At 43.8% G+C, this 21,240-nt stretch overlaps 2 protein-coding genes across 2 annotated transcripts in view; one reads left to right on the plus strand and one right to left on the minus strand.

Moving 5' to 3' along the window:
• POLR3A (RNA polymerase III subunit A) overlaps positions 1–21,240 on the minus strand; it is a 1,042,059-nt gene that overhangs the window by 969,255 nt on the left and 51,564 nt on the right. The window contains exon 3 of the mRNA XM_069611006.1: positions 19,587–19,724. Coding sequence (XP_069467107.1) covers positions 19,587–19,724 — 138 coding nt within the window. The remainder of the gene's footprint in view (positions 1–19,586; positions 19,725–21,240) is intronic.
• RPS24 (ribosomal protein S24) overlaps positions 1–21,240 on the plus strand; it is a 258,861-nt gene that overhangs the window by 82,930 nt on the left and 154,691 nt on the right. The gene's annotated exons all lie outside the window — the stretch shown is intronic.

The following is a 21,240-nucleotide window of genomic DNA, read 5'->3' on the forward strand; positions in this document are numbered from 1 at the left end:
AAATTGTCATTTATAAAAAGAAAGACATTAATTCTAGGTTAATGTTATAGGAAGGAGGGCAGAGGTCAAGATGAATTCTAAATGTTCCAGCCATCACCTCTTTTGTTTTGCCATGGGACGTGTTTGAACACAAGGACAATCGGTGGCAATGTAAATATTAAATTAAGTGTGCTACTTAAAGGTTGCAGTGTATTATTCATTTTTTATGTTTTTTTTAAACGCATTTTATTAAAGGTTTGTGATAACACTATACAACAATGAGCTCCCCCACCCCCCTCTGTTCGTCCCAGCTCAATCCCCATATACTGATTTCAAGATCCTCCTTTCGTATCCCGACTCCTGCTCAGTGAGGCCTTCCCTCCTTCATAGAGTTCCATTTTGTGCGTGGGTCCATGTAGTCCAATTCCTGTATTGCACGAGAGAATGTTTGATGGACACAGGGCCCCATAATGTTGCAGTGTATTATTCATAAATAGAAATGTAATTAGTTGATTCATGGAGTGTGCACTGTATCGTAGGGAAACTTCACTGGAAGGCCCATTCTTATTCCTGTAAACCAGCTACCATTTTACATATATTTTAGTATGTGCTTTCACCAGCCTAACATTTGGGTCAATCTTTTGTTCTCTTATTTAAATAAATGTGAGTTTTAACTCTAAATACAGTCCGTTTCTTGTCCCAGAATTTTAGTGTGGGATTGTATGCTAAGTTAAACTAGCGGATGCAGCTTAGCACCATCTATAATTGAATACACAAAAGATCTTACAACACTCATTGATTTCATAAAACATCAAAAGCAACATGCTTACAGAAAAGGGGGAATCATTACAGTGGTTGGAAGATGGCAAATGAACAAGGTGTACAGTATCAACATATATAATGGTGGTGTAGGGCGCTGGAGCCTAAGAATTAATCAGTTAAGAAAATGGCACCATGCACAGATTTGAGCCAACATGTGAAAAGTTAAAACGCAGGTGCTTTTCAAGACACTTAAAACGAAGGACAATGCTGTACTTATCATAGGAGCTTAATTAATATTTAGAAACAATGAATATACCCAACTGTACATGCTGCATCTTAGAACAGACAAAAGATGCAACTCATATTTTCAATATATAGAGGGAATTATAAAATGTCAAAGCCAATCTGGCTTAATTGTTTAACTTTTTCCTACAAAAATTAATCAATTCACAGACAACACATTAGAGTTGCTTCAAAATAAACTATTGACATAAACCTTGATGTTAAGTCAGAACTCCTAGGGGAAACCTTTTGGGTTCCCCACACTTCTTGATTTTTTTTCTGCAGTGTCTTTTGGACCTTTTTGATGGCTACAGAGACTCCTCCTTAGGCACCCATGTCAATACATCCCTTTATACTTTACTAAAGGTCTATTGTACTGGGTGAACCCTAAGGAGTGCAGTCCCAGTGGTGCCAATCAGGTTCCCCATTTCTGTCTTGGGGTGATTCCATCACCCTAAACAGGTTTTAGGGAGTAGGTTGGTGGAAGCTATACTTTAGATTTGGCTTGACCAAGATCACAAGCCATTTTACAGCATTAGTAGTCCAGAGTTCCTTTTTGGTAGCCACTGGGGTACCTGTTTCTTAAATCCTGTCTTTCCATGTTTTTATGGGGTTCCTTTGTTCAGGGTTATCACGAGTTAGGCTGCCTCTATATTGGTCCTAACTAGTTCAGGCCAGATTATGTCCCTTGACTACCGTGTTCATTTTCTGTGGGTTGGGGGGCAGCTTTTGCGACTAACCAGAATGGTTGGCTATCTGACCCTTTGCCCTGGCCGCTTTAGTGCTTGGCTGGCTGGCCTTTAGCCAGTCGCTTTGTGCAAGAGTAGTTAGGCTTTTTTTCTCTTGCTGCTTTTTTACTGCAACTTGGAGGTGGTAGGTCTTCAACCTGCTGAAGGTGTTTTACTGCACACACAGCAGTACAGTGGCTTGAGCATATCACAATGTTAAGGGAGTTTTTCTACCACCCTCTGTTGACGTTGCGACAACCACTAACCCACCCAACAAGAAAGGGAAGCCATACTGCTCTTATTCTACGCAACATAGCCAGAGTGAAAAGTCTCGACTCTGAGGCCACCAGGGGGGCGCAGGCAAGATGGGCGCCTGATCCATAAGCTCCCCACATGGCCTCGGGAGACATGCAGAGACATACTGGAAAAAGGAACGTTCCCTCCTCCAATCGAGGAAAATCAGTTTTCTGAACTTGCTGGGAGCCCAAGGATACCCGACCGAGACCTGGAGCTGCTCCCGATCCGGAGATATCTATTGGAGGAATGTGGCACCTCCACCTCCCCCACCCAGCCCTGTGACATCCGCGGGCCGTGGAATGCAGAGCGGCTTTGTACGCATCGAGGGGAGACTTCCACACCGCAACCAGCCCGCCAACCAGGCCGCCCGCACCCCTGCCGGGACATCCAGTGGGGAAACCGGAGCTCCCTTGGGAACCGTCAGCGCAAGGCATCCTGTGAAGGGGGTCCACCCACTCTCCATACCTGGCGGGGTGTAGAGAGGAGGAGCAGCCCGAGTTACCGAGTGCACAGAGGCACGCCGGGTTCCCCGCTACAAAGGGGGCTCCATCAGCGTTGCCTCGCTCCACTCACCTCCGTCGGCAGACTCCTTGACCTGCCCGGGCCGTCGCGGGAGCACGCCCTGGCTCCGCCTCCCCTTCGCTTCACCCAGCGGGGGCAGAGCGGCAGGCGGATCGGCAGCAGGGAGCACCCAACGGCCACTGCAGCCCCTCCTGGGCTGTCTATATACAGGCCCGGGCCAACGCGGGAGCGCGCCTTGGCCCTCATCAGCCTGCCAACACGTCAAGAGGGGATTAGTTTGGTGTGTGCACCCGCGGGAGGCAGATATTGTATGTGCCTACCCCCCCAGTGAAGGGCTACATATGAAACTTTCATCCAATTAGTCCACACACACAACTCTAGAAAATACTCTACTCTTATATAGGTTTTAATAAAGTAGCACATATAAAACTATCAGTTCAAATAAATACTTTGGGTATTAATACACAGTATTAAAAAGATAACAGTATATTTAAAAAAAAGTACATTATATATAAGTACTCTTCTAACCCCTGTGCCTATACATGGGTCCTTTGCCAAGAGTGAGCAACCAACATAAAATAAAAGGGGCATGGGGAGAACCAGGGAACCACCATACCTAACAAGCATGCAAGTCCCCTGCCGAGTTCCATCTTTTCCTAAGATGAGCCAGAGGTACAAGGCCAAACCCAAACATGACAAAAGGATCTGGAAAGCTCGGGGATAGCCTTAGTTTTGGATAGCCAATACTCTCCTGCCAATTATGTTTTAGGCGCTCATCGTTCAGGCGAAACCAAGCCAAGATGTTATGCGTGCTCGACTTGTACCTTGTACCGCATTTCCCCATTGGCCTGCATTAGCAGGGGTATCCCGCTTGGCTGCATTCTGTCATTGAGCTGCTGGGTCTGGAATGTGCAGGTGGTGTCCCGCTTGACTGCATTCTGTCATGGGCTGCAAAGTCTGAAATGTGGCCGTGGTTCTGCTTTTTGGGGAGTCTTCTTTGTTGTCCCCTGAGGTGGTTTGCTGCCATCTCGTTGCCTCTAGGGATGAACTGGGACTTATCTGGCGTTCTCATCAAAACCCCTGGTCAGCCTGCAGATTTGATTTCATTATTTTCTATGGGGTACTTTTCAACACTCCTACAAATGACACTGGAATACTTAACACAGCCGTGCCCTTTTTCTATCGTCCCACTATATCTCCACCAAGCCCTGGACTTTCAGTGACTATCCCCGATTTATTAGTGATTTTCAAACTTAAATCATTACACTCCTGCTTCAGGATGTACACTGTTTTACTGTGCGGTATTTTATTTCCCTGCTTGGAGTGCATCATGCCCATGTGGGCATAGGTAGTGTAAACCTAAAACATATCCTGGACTTTGGTAGCCCTCCTGCCTTTGTTGGTCATTGTGTGCCCGTTTTAGTACCTCTATTGTTTACCACTATGTAGAATATATAGAGTATAGCAGGAAACATAAGACAGAATTTTGTGTGATATCTTTGAACCCTTAATATGATAGTAATGACTGTATGTGTGCTATCGTCCAATGGTCTACTCTTAACTTGCCTCTGGAAGACCATTTGCATAGTGACTGCCACCAGGTATGCAGTATCAGGCTTGAATTTTAGGGTAAAGAATGAGGAGTTAACTTGCCATTTACTGTTTTATAGCATTCAGGGGTTTTCAGGGACTGGGACCCTCCCAACTCCCTCATCCCACCACTGGGGTAGGATTGGCTCTGGCATGCGCCCAGTTAGGCTGCCTACCCCTGTTTGGGAGAGCCGCTGGTCCCTCCTGAGAAGGATCAAGCCTTTAACCTGTCACACCATCCTTTGCTCCACTGATCGACAGCATGTGCTTTCTAATTCCCTATTGCCAGGAAACATTGAAAACTCCTCAGGTTAACAGTGACCTGCCAAGAACTACTATGCAGGGTGCAGCAACCTAACCGATTAAGGCAAACCATGCCCTATCAAGCACAGTTTTGCGTAATTTGGTGCATTTGACCTACAAAATCAGAGATTACTTCCAAGAAATCTACTAAACGGCAAGAAAATTCTCAATTGTCCTTATCTTGTGTATTAGTTGATCAGAGCAAACCCAACCTAAAAATGTTAGAGGACTTACACAAGCTTTCACTTACTGTACATTTAAAAAATAAAATGTGCACCATTCCTCAGAAAGTGCGAATGCATGCCTAAGGCATGGTTACCGTTGTAAGAGGGATAAGTCTATAAAAACAGTATTAGTTGGCAACCTCTTCTCAACAGGTTGAGCCATCAGGCAAAGCTGCCTAATTCCATGCCAACACAGACTCAACCAATCCACTTCATAGGAGCCAACCTAAACTCAAGGGCAAACAACAAGAGTATCCTGGGGAGGAGTAATTGTGTTGTCTCAGACTAGAAACCTCTCGTCCAGATATCCAGAGCCACAGGACAACTAAAATGCCCTTTTGATGAACCTTTACCTGATTCTTTGACCCGAAAGGGGATTCAGAAAAAGACGGAATACAGGAAGTTGATAATTCCAATAGTCCGGGCATGGTCCCATTGGGGTTGGCATTCAGATCTTTATCAGTCACAACAACGACATCAGAAGCTGCTGTACAGGCTGGATGTCCATGATTAACTACTGCGCATTTCACCAAAACCTACACTTGCTGAAGCTGACCATAAATCTCCAGGGTCCTATCTTAGACATGGGTGCTCTAGGCCTTAAAGTGAATACATTTCTAGCGATAGACTTGCAAATTCCCTCCACACAGATACATCTAGCAACATTTACAGTATATAGGAAACATTCTTTTGCAGGAATTAACCACTATTTCAACAGAGAATTTTTTAAAGATGGATTTAAGAAAGTCTACCAAGTGGTAAGGCAGTAGTATCTACATTTGTAGATAAATGGTGCTTAGTAATTCCAATGGGTCCCATCTTTGAGAGTGAACAAGTCATAGTTAAAAAGGAAAAACATGAGTTAGCTTCCTGTTCGTTAGGGAGACTTCTTTTTGCAAATCTTCCCCTTACTTCGTTTATGCCCCTCAGCACTACTGCAGGACATTCTGATATTTCATTGCTTTTGAAGGTGAGCAAGGTTACTTAATCTCAGTCCCCCGCTGCATTCCTTTTTGTTCTGGGACATTAGGTAACCAGTATTGAGAGACCTATCCCAGTAAACTTGCATCTAGGTTTCGTATGGTAGCAAACTTCCCATTAACTGAAGTACTGTCAGGGGTCCTTCAAGGTGCGATTTCCGATGTCAATTTGGGTGAACTGCATAGATGACATGCCTACCAGTGTAGGGGATGTCATCACCTTTTTATGACAGGAACTAGAAGCGCATCAGGAACAGGGTCCTCCTCGAATCTACACAGACAAACACACCAATATGGTAACTCTCGCCTTGGCACCAACAAACAATAGAATGTAGCTATACCCCTCGATTAATTTGGCCTTGGCCTAGCTGCACACATGCATATACCCCTCCATGATCACCCCAACAGGCTTTAGAAGGCATAGCGATCGTGCAAGTCCTGAAGAAGGACAATTTTGATGGATTAGCTTTATTTCTGTCGAAACTATGTTGGAAGGATGTTTTTTCCATACATATACACAATTAGGAACTTTAGAGTAATATGTTTTCTGTGTACTTATAACCACCTCATAGTTGACTCTTTTGTCCACTACGAATGGTTTGACATTAAACCGTGCAGAGTAGTGTATGGCCAATATTGACCATTGATATTTTTCATATGAGCTTAGGGTTTAATATGTTGTCTGACTATTTTGACCTGTATTTTTTCCAGACAGCTTTTTGCACTATTTTGCTGTATGTTGCACAACACACAAGGTTTACATAGGAGACGTATTTTGATCTCTCATATATGAACTAAGATATGTATGGATGTTTTGCACAATGACAGACTCAGGTTGTTGGTTTTATATTGTGAATTGTTTTGTCTGTGGATTTTATCCCTTTATGTATATTGTGAGTATGCCGGTTAATAAATACATTTGATGGTATTTATGATGAAAATCAATGTGTATAGCTACTAGCCTTCATGCCTACACACTCCTTATATTATACGGCATACATGGGTTCTTTAATGAAATAAAATAAGAGTTGTTTATGTTGTTTTCCCGCAAGACACCACCCCTTTCAGTTTTTTGCTATATATAAACCCCAGTTTTTTTCTGGATAAAAGAAGCAGAGCTGGAACCAGGAAACTAGTTCAACATTGGAACCTGAAGAGAGCTGAAGACTGCAAACGAGGCATGCCAGAGGACTGATGCTGGAACCAGCATTGGCTCAGCCAACATCACCATGCTTCGTACCACGACCTACTGCTCGGCAAGGGAGATATTTGCATGGGGTATCCCTCCATTTGACTGGTGGTACCAACCAGTCAGCTCTCCTGCTATAATGTCATCTCTGGGTCATGGAAGCTTGCATCTCTACAATCTGCCTGCAAACCCTGGTATCAGCTTCCTTCAACTGCAAGGACTTCTCTCTGACCTGGCTGCTGGAATCTTCAAGGGCATCCTCCGTGCTGCTCTGCTATAACACTGGAACCCTGCTTTGCGGACCTCCACCCGAAGTCGCCTTTACAGGAACCCGAAGTTTAATCCCTGATCAATTGGGAGCATGCTGCCCCTTTTCAGGGTCACTGTAAGATGTGCATCGCGCCAGTGGTACATGAGGGTCTCCGCTACATGGTAGGGCAGAACCAGGCTGCTTCCACCACCCTTCGAGGTATCCAGACAAGTTTAAAGACAACTACTGCTGAATGCCCTAGAACCCACGACCTGATTGCCACGAACATGATGCAAGTCTTTCCCAGTGATGCTTTATTAACTGGGCGTCTGCATACATTTGAGAGACCTCCAGAGACCGAGACCCCTTACTACTTTAACAGCCCCCATCCACACTGGGTCTGCCTTGGACGCAAAGTCCTGCTTACCTTAGCACTATCTGGGGCCGACAGCTCGGTAGTGGCCGGGACAGTGCTTCTAGGTTATGTGCTTTTGTATTTTAGGGGCGTTAGCCCCTGCCTGAAACATTAACTTGACTTAAATCACTCACATCTCTATCTACTAATTTATTATCCAACTATACTGCTTTTTTGGCCTGAACTCCCTACCTGAGTGGGCTCTCATAGTGCTGCTCATCTGTGACGAACAGGACCTTATGGGAGGCATAAAGACTCACATTCACTAGATAGGGATTTTAATTATGAAAGCTAGCTACATAGTGTTCTTAGCAGCCTTATAAAAGGAAGGCGTATGGATTTTCTTTATGTACCAACATCTTTTTCCAAACTTTGCATATATAAAGTAGCAAGCAATCCATAATGGGTCAAACTCATACATACACTTTATTTAAAATATCAAGAGTTAAGGTCCATCTAAACTACATACGCTTACATGTTATACACCGTACTCCATATCTATAAGAAATTATAGATAAAAAACTTTTTTAATCAAGAGTTATGGTTCATCTAACAAAAGGTAAAATGTACAAAGATTGTACCATAACTTGGTTATTACCAAACACTCACTCCATGCCACTACATATCAAACCTTAAAACTTCAAGTATTTGTATAAGGGAGGTGTGACAAATCCAGAGTGTTCGTCCCTTCTCAAGGGTGAACCACCCTCTTCGGGACTATAGAGGTGAGCAACACTATTCCTAGGGAGCAGGGCAAACAGGATCCCACTGGGGGAGACCAACCTGTGGGGACAAGGAATGCCCTAATATAGGCTGACATGTTTGTACGATATATGAGGACTGAACTGGACCATTATCATTATGTACAGGTTTCCTTTAATGTAAGAGGCTGGGTTTCTGAGCTGGATATAGTGCTGCCTTTTATTGAACACCCAGACTGAACTGATTGTTTCTTCCAGTTCACGGAGGAACTCAAATCAGCCACAGAGCCAAAGAGAAGAACATCCGCCGAGCAGGATGACGCTCAGCTGAGCAGCGCCTCACCAGAGAATTCCATGCAACACATGCTGTGAGGTGGGAGAAGGACATTGGAGCTTAAACAAAGGCAGAGTCTTCAAGCACCACGGAGCCGCTGAGGCCGGGACCACGGTGCTCACCACCAAGAAAGGCAAACAGTGTCTGGAGACACAGAGACCGCTAATTCCCAAGTGCGGAACCTAATCTAGAGCTAAGCCCAGGACAAGCAAACCTAGGTCGAGAAGAATAAGAATAGATGAATAAGAATACATTGATATCCCACACTCGCATGATCTTTCGCTACTCACAACGTCTGGCACCCATAATCTTGGTCACAGTCTGGAATTAGTCATTTACAGAGGGAATACTTTATCCCTACAGGAGATTAAACCAGTTACATGGTCTGATCATTTTGTTATTTTTCTTCTCTCAACCAAACATGCAGGTCTTCATAAAGTCCAACCTGCGAGAACTATTTTATCACACAGCAAAAAATATGTGGATGCTATTACAGACCTACAACTAACCTCTGGACAATATTTCCCCTGATCTTGACTGCAGTGACTTATCTGACTAATATGTCAACAGAAGGTGTAATCAGAATGCACCATTTAAAGCCATAAAAAAAAAATGCATAAAAATGCCGGGTACACCGATGCTCTAAAAAGTCTAAAGAAAAGATTACTGTAAAAAAGAGAAAACCTGGCATAAATCTAGAGACCCTAACGACATTCAGGCCGCTAAATTAGCTTTAACCAGCTACAAATTTGGTATTTTCTCAGCTAAGTCCGGATTTCTGCAAAACCGGCTTGATCTCTCAAAAAATAGACCAAAAAAACTCTTTGCTACAATTAAAAAAAAACTAACCTTCCCTGCATGCACCCTACTCAGCTTGGTCCCCAGTCGCCCAAATTGGCAAACCAATGTAATGACTTTCATGACAAAAGTAAATCGTATTTGACGGAATATCGACACACAACTCAATAACTTACAACATGTCTCCCCCAATACTAACTGTGTACCCCTCTCATTTAATGCCTTCCAAGTTCACATTTTCCACAGTCAGTAGTGATGAAATTGAAAATAATTCATAATCTCAAACGCACAAACCATGATTAGGACTCAAATCCGGCATGTCTTGCCAAAGAGAAATCTTCATCTATGAAGGATTTAATCACACATTTTGTAAATGCTTCACTGACCCTAGGCTGTGTGCCCATAGATTTAAACTAATCATATCTGACTCGTCTCCTTTAAAAAATCCGCATTGGACCACAATGGTTTTGCCAATTATCGACTCACTGCTGCCCTAAAGTGGCCATGCCAGGTGCTTGAAAAAGTAGTAACGGTACAACTAGAAAATAAAATCTTTTAGATTTTTCAATCCGGCTTCAGGCTTGGTCGTGGAACCGAAACTGGCCAAGTGGCCGTGTGGGACGAAATCCTCAGGGCCACCGACAAGGGCGACCTGAGCATGCTGGTCATGCTCAACCAATCAGCGGCATCTGACAGTCGATTTTGAGATTCTCATCTCTAGACTGGTGCAAGTAGCCCAGGTATCCGAGAAATCACTGAGGTGGTTCTCGTCCTTTTTATCCAAACAAACCCAATTAGTTAAAATGAGAACTCATTCTGATACTTTACCTGTTCTATGTGGTGTCCCACAGGGATATTCCCCCTGCCCCCCTATTTTCCAATGTTTATATTCGCACTTGGCTGAATCTTTTGTTCAGCTCAAGATTCCCTCTAAAGACATTGGCTGCTGGCAAGCCTGTGTGTAAAAATAAATCAAGACCTGGATGATTCAAAACAAGCTCCAATTCAACCCCTCAAAAACCGAGGTGATTGTATTCGGTCCCAAAAAGCGACTTACAGGTTTTCACGCTGAAATGCTATGTTCAACACTCTTCGATGTCACAACCATTTTCTCTACCAAGGTTAAAAACCTTGGCTGCATTTGGCAGGCAACTTTAAGTTGCAACTCACGTATTAGGGAAGTTGTCAAATCCATCCATTACCAACTGAAATTGTTAAAACCGGTCCGGCCTCTAACCGCAAATTCAGATAGTTCTGCTGTCCTAGGGTCACTGGTTAATTCCCCAACTGGACTACTGCAATGCCCTTTTATTTGGCATTTCAACTGGCAAGATTTATCGCCTTCAGTTTGATGAGAATGCTGCTGTAATACTCCTTTTTAGTCTCCCTAGGTCCACGTCAGTCTCGCCGTATCGTAGGACTTTACACTGGCTGCCTGTGCAGCAGGGAATTCTTTTTAAGACCCTCTGCCCGATATTCAAATGCATTCACACCATTGCCTCCAGCTATCTTGCTTCAAAATTCTCTCATCGCCCATCACGTCTGCTTAGATCTCGGGGAAAAAAAACTTCAGCATTCCCCCATCCCGGTTTGTTCAACACGGAGACAGATGCTTCTCCATCAGCGGCCCCAATATTTGGAATTTTTTGCCCTTGATCTGTGGAGGATCGATTCCTTGCCTTTATTGCGCAAGAAGCTGAAGTCTTATTTTTTTCCATTATCTGTATATACTCGTCTTCCGTTTTCCTTCATAATTGATACATCGGCACCTAGATGCAGCTTCTGCTTGGCTCCTCGGAACATGCACATTACAAATACAAATCAAAGGTTTGCATGCCGAGTGGAAGAGATGAAGTTACTGACATTGAGGAGAGCCGTCTCGGTAGAATGCAGAGGTCAGAAGCCAGATTGAAGAGGGTCCAGGAGGATGTGAGTATCAAGGAACTCAGTGAGTCGATTGAATACTACTCGCTCTCGGAGTCTGGAATTGTATGGTAGAAAAGAGACCGGGTGATAGCTGGTAGGACAGTTATGATCTACAACAGGTTTCATAAGGAGAGGGATTGACAGTAGCCGTTTTATAGGATGAGGGAAAAGTGGCATTGTCAAGAGAGGAGTTGAAGAGGGAAGTAAGATGTGGAGCAACAATAGGAGCTATGTGCTTCACAATGTGCACGGGCAGTGAGACAGTGGGGACACAGGAAGGGTTATCCTTGAGGAGTAGGGCAATAATGTAATCGGGGTTGGTGGGGGCAAAGGTTGACATAGAAGCAAGAAAGGATGGAAGGAGTGGTGGAGAAAAGTGAACTGTAGGAGGTAATACAAGGTAATTAGCGAGGGTATTGTGAATGGTAGACATTTTAGATGCAACGTAGAGAGCAAGATCATTTGCAGAAAGAGTAGAGGAGATGGATGTGAGAGAATTGAGTTGAGAGATTTTTGGAGGTGCCCAGCTTGGGAGGATTGAGACAAAACGAGCGGGAGAGATCAAAGTCACGTTGGGCAGAGTCAAGAGTCGAGGAATAGTTTTAAAGAGCAGCGAGATAGAGTTGGAGATCAGAGGAGGGTCTTGACCTTTGCCAAGGCCAAAGCTTTTTCTGCATTGTAGTTTTCAGGGTGCGGATGCAAGGTGTAATCCAGGGCCATGGCAGGGAGGATTTAGGAGAGAGTGCAGTAAGAGGGTAGTGAGAGGAAAATTAAGAATAAATAGCAGTGTTAAAGTTAGTCAAGGCTTTTTCAGCGGATGGAAAGGTGAGTTCAGGGTATGAGAGAGAAAAGTTGTAGGTCAGAGAGGTAGTCAGGGAGTTTGCAGGAGGAAAGCTTGTGCTTTGTAGTAGTTGTAGTAGTCGATGGAGAGAATGAGGAAGAAGCAGGAGTTGAGTTTGGAGCAAAGATGATAAGAGTGATAGGAGGAAGGCGGCGCAATGGAGATATTCGAGGCAGAGAGTTGAGAGGAGATGGGAATAAGGTCAGGAGACATTCCATTTGAATGGGTGGGCAGGGACTAGACAGAAGAGAGTGAGTGGTTAAGTAGAAGAGAGTTGGATTCAGTGAACAGAACAGCAGAAAAAGAGGGGAGGTTGAAGTCACCAATGATAATGGAGGTGGTGCTCGGGAGGGAGAGAGTCAATTAGTTGGGAGAAGTGTTCAAAGAAATGACCTCCCGGAACAGGTGGCACTTCGAGAGAGATAATATGTAAGCCATAGGGGGCAGTGATTGTAGAGATCATGTATTGGAATGAGGACGAATAACAGGAGATATTGAGTAGGAGAGATAGGAAGTTGAGGATGAAAACACTCCTACACTTCCACCCCTGCCGGTGGGGCTGGGAAAATCTGTGTAGGCAGGGTCATGAAGGGCAGCAAGGGTTGCAGAGTTAGGGGGAGAGATCCAGGTTTCAGTGAGGGCGATTAGGTTAAGAGAAGGAGAATGGAAGAAGTCTTAGGTAAAGGAGGTTTTATTGCAGACAGACACTGCATTCCAAAGAGCAATAGAAAGAGTGAGATGTAGAAGCATAGCAACATTGAGTCTGAGAAATAGTCTTGTGCTGGGGGTAGATGCAAGAAGAGAATGTGTAATGGAAGTTAGAGTTGGAGTAGGTTTTGTGAACAGAAAGAGTAATGGAGCGAGCAGAGAGGTGGCATTGAGGAGAATGGAGATGGTTCTGAGCAGAGGAGAGTGAAGCGAGAAGTAGAAGAGAAAGAAGAGATAGCATGAGAAGACAATGGCAAGGGTGAAGCTGAGAAGAAGCAATAAAGTGTACTTACAGACAACGGCTCATAGGCCAAGAGGCAAAGTGGCTGGTCAATGGCCGGTCTTCACCATTCACTGTTCACTGTTCCACCCTTAACTAGGACACCGATGCCTGGACGCCCCCTAGGGAGTTCAGAAGGGTTGGCACGCTCTCGTCACCTGATCGCCTTGTCCATCAGTGGTTGGTCTCTCAGATATTGTCCCTTGTGTTGCGGGGGTGAGGCGATTTCTTCCCCATTGGTGTTCCCAGAGGAGCCTCTTGTGGCCTTCAGCTGGGAGATGGGGCTAATCCAAGATGCCAGGGAAGTCACCACTATATCATATACTCCATTAGTCAGCAAAAGAACATTTTAACTGACTCCAGGAATCAGACTAGTTCCCATGTACAATCATTAATTTCCATAACAAATTCTATGTAATATTAAACTCGAAAGAATAGGAAAGCAACTCCACCGAAAATGCAAGATTAGATAAGCAAAGTCATCAAAATATTGTTTCACCTTCCCCGCTGACACCCCCCAGTTACAATGTAAGACCACTGTTAATACCATAAATGTAGTGCAGTAGCTTCGGAATCTGTGTGCACCGTTTCATAAAAATAAGTGTGCAAGATACTCAGCATGCAAGTACAACTTCCAATCTACTGTGTGTAAAACTTTCAATGTATTTCTATTAATGTGCCTTAGCTAGAGTTCATAACTATCCTATGGCCCAAATCACGGTTTGTGCCAGTGGAATACAGGATTCGATTTTAAATGGTGCTTCATTTTGCAATACAAAACTCCATTCGAAGTTCACAAAATGATGTCAGTTTTACACCGACACATTACAAATTGCACTTTGTTGTGCTTGACATGAATAATCAGTTGTACTTTCAAATATATAACACTGTGCCTATTTATTTTACACTAACTCTGTTTAAACTAGTATCCCCTTTTGCTTCCCATACCCCTTTAGTCCCAGGATCTATCATGGTCACTATAGATGTAAATTGGGCACAGTACTTACATTTAAAATGGGGCTTCTTGTGTTTGGAAATCAGCAAGGCCTCTTGTAGCTATTGTGGCCGGCTGATTATGGACAGCTTATCTCCTTCTGAACAGGTACATCTTTCTGCAGCCGCTATGGAAAATCAGCACTCTAGTGTCTGTTCTCCCCCAGCCAGCCATCTCCTTCCAGTAATATCTAGTATAATGCCGATTAATGTCCTGTCTGAGTGCAAGGTATTTTATAATCCAAAAAATCTCCCACAATCTTGTGACGAAGTGGTGGCGGCCATTCACGCCTCGTGTTGTGACTGGCAAGGTGGAGCTATTCACCCTAGTCTTGCGTGACTTGAAAAAGATGGGAGTTACATTACTCATGTTCCGGAAAGGCATTTCATTCATGTAATATAACATTTGATGTGAATATGCTAGTTTAATAAAATAAAGACCATTATAATGTACAGATCAGGATAGACAAATGGGGACACTATATAAAACGGATGTATATTTTTGGAGATATTAATTTTTCATGATTTTCATAAAGTTTATCATTATACAGCAGGTGAGAATGAGTGAAGGTAAATAACCAAGCCATCCACCTTAAATGGGCCCTGTACATTCACTTCCCATATAACCAATAAACGTTGATGCCTTAGTAGGGAAGGGAGGTGGGATGGAGCAGTGCCATGGGCATTCCTTGTCCTCAGTGAGTGTGGGTCACCCACAGTGGGTATCCGCTTGCACTGACTACTAGAAAGCCTATCACGTAGTGGGCTCACCTCACCAAGTCCTAAAGGAGGTGGCACCCGTTTAGGGCAGAAAAGACAAATTCCCTCGATTTGTCACAATTCCCAAAGGACAGTAGTAGAGTTGATGCAATCGGAAGTAATTTAACAAAATACAAATTCGAAAAAGGGGCCTAATCAGAAGATATTATACAGTACTTTAATAATTGCTGTGGTGATGGCACTAGTGTCCCAGTTAATGGGTTGAAATTATCCCTGGAGAACATAACACGACCTCTGCTGACGAATTTCACCCTTCTGCTTGCTCCTTGAAAACGAGATGTTAAATTTGTCACACCGATCAAATGGCCTCTGGCCTCCCATGCTGGGAGCCCCCTCAGAGATTTTACACTCTCACCTGGTCTCCACCTAACCCAGTGTTGTGTGCACCCGCTTCTCAGTATGGCTCAGCTCAGCTCCACTGAGTTCTGCAGTCTGCTTCAGAGAGCAAGATATTCACTCAGAAGTAAGCTAGTCTCCCCACCAAGTTCAAGATCAATGGAAAACCAAAGGGCTCAACACTGCAACACCTGTTCAAAAGGGGAACTCTTTCTGTCCCTGGGACCTCATCGCTGTAGAATCTTGGCCAGTGTTGCTATCTTGGAGTTGGGTTTTATATATTAATTTCGCCCATTTAATGTACCCTGGTCCAAAACCAAACTTCACTAGTGTCGCATATAGCCAGTCCCAATGAATGGAATCAAATGCTTTCACCATGTCTAGTGAGGCTACCGCGCAGTGATCGTCCCATGCCTTTGGTATTGTCTATTACATGATGCAACATGTAGTGTTTCTACCAGGCACATATCCTGTTTGGTCTGGGTGTATCAATTCAGTTATTACCCTTAGTAGCCTCTTCGCTTATAATTCAGTAAGTATTTTACTGTCCCGATTCAATACAGCAAGGGCCTATAGGAGCCACAGTCTGCTCCTGATTTATAAGGCTTGGGCAGGGGTATTATAACTGCTTCTCTTAAACTTTCAGTTAGCAATTCTTTGTCAAATGCTTCTGTAAACATTTCAAGCATAGCCGAAACAAGGCCATCTGCGAATTCCTTGTACAATTCGCCCAGCAGCCCGTCCATGCCCAGGGTTTTTCCGGAGGGAAGAGTTCTGATTGTGGCAAGATTTTCTTCTGTCTTTATGGGCTCCTCTAATACCTCAACTGTTTCTGCACCCAAGTGTGGCAATTGTACAAGCCCTAATGCCTCCTGAAGGTCTGTGTGCCATGCTGCGTATGCGCCTGCATCCTCATTTATTGTTCTATAGTTTTCATAGAATGCACCGTTCGCCTCTGCTTGCATACTGCAAGGGAGGCGTCCCGGGCCTGCAGGGTATATTATTGCTTTGCTGCCATTGCTCTTATAGAACCATGCCAAAGGTCTGCCCGGTTTATCCCCTTCTACATGTAGTTTCTCTATGTATTTTGTGTAATTAAATTTGCCCAACCTATACCATTGTAATTGGCAGTTCTGTCTCAGCTCTACTTCTTTCTGTAGGTTATCCTCTCTGGCCCTATTTCTTTTTTCAACTTCTACCAACTCTTTTTCCATTTTTTCTTTTTAACTCTGTGGTGATTACTTTCTGTATGCCTTCTCATTTGGCCATCGCCTGACCCCTTATCACCACTTTAAATGTTTCCCATAATGTGCCCGCTGATTGCACACTGCCTTTATTTACCGTGAAGTATTTTGTGTGTTTGCGTATGTGTTCTTTAAACACGTTCTTGTAGAGCCTCACTCCTTAGCCTCCAGGTTGGTATTGCCGGTCTAGGGGGAGCTACCTGCCACCTCAAAGCTAATGGGGAGTGATCCGACATACCCTTGCCTTGTATTGCGCCTCTTGGAATTCCCCCATGTGTTCCACCCCTGTGAACAAATAGTCCAATCTCGTGTAAACATTGTGCAGAGTAGAGTAGTGAGAATAGCCTTGATTGTTTGGGTGAAAGGCCCTCAAGATATCTGTCAACTCAAAGGATTGGAGTAGGGTATTCAAACCTTTTGCCGGTGGGACTGGTCTCCTGAACTTGTCATCAGACCTGTTACCATAGGGTTCAGCGTACAGTTGAAATCACCTCCCCATAACAGGATCCCGCTTCTGCATGCACCTATTCTTGCATACAATGACCTAAAGAATGATCTGGCATCATGATAGGGGGCATAGGTGTTCACTATACATATCTCTCTATTTTCAAGGATACCATACACTAGAGCCATTCTGCCTTTGTCATGTGTTTTGGTTTGAAAAATGTTCTGGGGGACAGACAGAGTCACCCATATAAGAACCCCGCTAGCATTACCGAGTATGTGGATCCCACTACTTGCCCGCCTCATTTACTCCTCCACTTATATTCATTCTCCTTAGCTGAGCTCAGGATCTGATCTTTGGATTTTGTGGGGGTTGCTCAGAGCTCACATAGGAGCACCCATCGTGGCTGGGCTCCCGAGTACCCTCCCATGCACAACTTTATTATATTTCTAAAAGGTATATTTTTGTACAGATATATTGTGTTGACTGTGTGTCGTCAGAAACTGAAGCCTTGTTTCAAAGTTAAGTTTTGGTTAAAGTCTTTTATTTAAAAGAAAATGGTTTATGAAAGTGCCTCTCTGACCCCATTTCTAAAGAGGAGTTTCTCTACCTAAAGCCCAAAAACTAAGGATCAGTCTGTTTCAGGATGTCAATAACTGAAAAGCCATCCTGGTGTCCAAAACGTCCTATCCTGACCCTCACACTACAAACAAAACAAAGTGTGAAAAGGAAATGCCTTCTACCAGATATTGGCAAAAAAGTGTTCACTACTGAAAATTAGAACAGCTCTAACGAAAATGTTACCCAAGGTGAAAGACCTTGAACCCAGAGGTTGGTTCTTGTCCCCTGGATTCTGAAATGGGATGGCAAGGTCTTGTTTACAATAGTTGCTTTGTGTCTCTCCTTGATTCACAATGTTCCTCTTAGACAACAGGTTCTCTGACAGTTTTTCTTTAACACAAGTGTCTCCATTTCCTAGAAAACACTTTCCTTCTTTAGTATTTCTTGTAGCTTTCCAACTCGCCTGGTATACTCCCTGCCAGGACTTCTCTTGTGTTTCAATTGCTTGCTAACATTCTCTTGCCAGGCCTTCTTATGTGTTTCACAGTTCCTCTATCACCAAAAACTTCATAAACCTTTCTTGGTTCGGTATATCGGTCTGCAGTAATTTTGTGCATCTTGGGCATTCCGTGAAATATATTAATTTTATGGAATGTTTTTGATTTGATTTTTTCCTCTTCCCCTACTGCGCATATTTGGAAACAAACCATACTGTATAAAGTAATCTCAAACTTGGCTGATGAGTTTTGTAAAATGTGTGCAGCATGCGCTACTCCAGTCCAAGTCTTCGGTGCCAAAAATTTCAAAAACAAAAAGCACATAATTTTGAGATACCACTGGCTAAATGGTAGTATTTTTTTTAGCCCCTATGGAAAAACCCATTGTAAAAAGTATCCTCAGCAAATGATTTAGGCACAAAAAAATTGAATACACTTTTGGCAAATTTGGCATGTGTTTTCGGATTTGGCCAGATTATTTGCATACCAATATTGGTGATCTTTCAAAGAGGAGAAACGGTAAAAGGAAATAAGTTTTGCATTTTCCTATGTAAAGTTCGATGTAAACTTTACTGCCGTGGCAGCTAAATACATGAGACTGTAGTTCTGTTAATTGATATTGCGCGTATGGAATGCAGCTGTAGCTAGCGAGTGTAGATGAGACATGAGGCTGCATGGAGACCAGCTGGTAAGTCAGAATATGGCACTGGCGGAAGTCATTGGTGGCTTCTGCACTCTACATTTCATTCACAGCAAGGTCATTGCAGTGCTGCTTTTTCCTTTTTGGTAACAGGCTACAAAGAATTGGCTTACAACCACAGCCTGCTAAATACCTGCTCAAACATACAAATTCTGGATGTGGACAGGAAATACACTAGGGTGGATACCTCCAAGTAAAGACTTTGGATGGTTTTGGGTGTTCCTATTCCAGAACCATTACAACTGCCACAAACTGCAATTGGTTGTTAAAGTCTTAAGGAAACCAAGGACCCAATGGGCATTGAAACAAAGAAGGTGGTGTGCCAACTATGTTTTCAAGGAGGTGCCCTTACTGTACACGGTAGGACATAGCTGCCCATGGAATCCATCTCAGCCAGGCTTTAGGATTAAGTTCTGCAAGACCACATCTAACTAGGTGTCAGCCGTGTTTCGCTGGAATTTCAAGGACAATAGCTGTATTCTGCAGGGGACATGGCCCATCCATCTCCATACATCTATAACAAACACCGCTCAACTTCACACACCCAAACACATATCACCACCTCTACAATAAAAGTGCCGAGTCCCGCGAAAATGTCAGTCCATCTGTTCACATAATCCATCTCCTTGACTCGCCTACTTCCCTTGACAATCTGTCACGGCACCAATCCTCTTGGGATATCTATGGGTTGCTATTAAGGACCTAGCCACTCCCTACCTTTGTGCTAGCTAAAAATGCATACACTCATTTTAGAAATCCTTACTTCACATCTCAGACTACCATCCTCCGAAGGGCGTTCAACCTCACAGAGCTTCGAGGCCATACCACTGGCAGTAGGCACTATACAAATGCCATATAACATAACTTTCATTAAGCTAAACATGTGTAGTGATTAATTTCCTAAATATGCCGAGATCTTACCTGGAGGATTCCTATGACTGCCTTGAAGTATCCCACATGGAAGCATGGCAGCTCAAGGTCAATATAGCCATAGTGCCCCAAACAGTCTGCCAGGCTCTTGCCACAAGTTTCACATGGACGATCCTTTGCACTGGTCCCCTGTTAAAGAAATTTGAGATTGAATCCTCTGCAGCACATAATTATTTATCAAATCTATAAATTCCTTATTTTAGAAAGTTACATAGGTTGAAATAAAAATTCTGGTGAAATAGAATGGTTTGTTAGAAGGGTGCCTTTGAAGCAGGTAAAAAGTAAAGTGTGTATATCAAGTGCTTCCGGGAAAGATAGGAGAAAAGCCTCTGCTCGCATTGGTGTTATGTGGCAACTGCGCACAGCAACAGAAAGACTGTGGGCGAGATGGACATGTAGCAATACCACCTTAGTGAACTTGAGTGACTGTCTCAGGCCAAAGTAGTGGAAAGCAACAAAAGGTTAGGTTAAGATCTTGGGGACAAGTTACGATGTGGCACTACAGGGTCCCTCTGTTTTACCACAGCATGCCATGCCCTGGCCCCATTCCATATCATCTTTGTGCGGATACCCATGAAATAGGAGGAATGCATTGTTTTGCAAAGAGGCGCACAGGAACGCCTTCCTCGCATGCTTTAAGGTCTATGATCAGGAGGTCTACGTATGGAGCAGTGAGGGGAGAGCAGAGTCCTGCCACAGATTACTGGTATTCTCACTGAGCTGCAGTGAGCAGAGAAAAGGGAGCCGCAAGAACAGCTGGGAAGTGTGCATGTCTTTGGATCCTCAAGCACAGTATAATCAGCAAGAGACTAACCATATGGCATGAGCCGCATTTTAACCTTGGGCTGACCTCAGTGCAGAGACATCACCAGGCCAAACCGATGGCCACCAACAAGGCCACAATATGGAGACAAGAAAAGATCTCCAGTGGCAAGCAGTGAAGAGTGCAGATGGAACCTTCGCTTACAGTACATGCTGCTCAATATTGGGCAGGAATGCAGTACGCATCACGTGGAAATGGTAGAAAATAAACATTTTCAAACCTTACCTGGTGTACACAAGTCAGACAGGGTCTTAAAATATACAAAGTGAACTAGTAAAATGCACAATTTACTATTTTGTGGTCTTGCAACCGCAATGGTTGGTGGCAACGCCCAGGCATCAAATCATAAGCAAAACATACAGGATGCATTACAAAAATTAAAACATGCATTAAGCACTAGGCGGTGGGCTGCAGCAAATTGCAAAATACTTACTATTGCAGGCAAACCAAAACAAACCAGACAGCCCCTGACTAACCCTGCTAAAATCTCTCGAACACTCTGCATACCAAACACCCAACCCAGACCTTTCCCATAAAACACCCAATCTACAGGCACTGTACCAACTCTCCACAGCACGCACATGAAACACCTGCATACAACCACCCACAAAACATCACACAAATGCCAATCAACTAAAATCATAACAGCACACAGTGACCTTTTCTTCCGAACTGAAGCTACCAACAGCACATCAAAGCTCTCTTGCGCTTTCCCTCTCAACCCTACTAACTAACCACCCCAACTCCCTTCCTTTTCAGATCTGCCCGAGTGTCTGGAGACCATGAAAAATGGCATCAGTGCGCGGTATAAGTCACAAAAAC

The sequence above is a fragment of the Ambystoma mexicanum genome, chromosome 8 (assembly GCF_040938575.1).
Source record: "Ambystoma mexicanum isolate Mex_15411 chromosome 8, UKY_AmexF1_1, whole genome shotgun sequence".
Lineage (NCBI taxonomy): Eukaryota > Metazoa > Chordata > Amphibia > Caudata > Ambystomatidae > Ambystoma > Ambystoma mexicanum.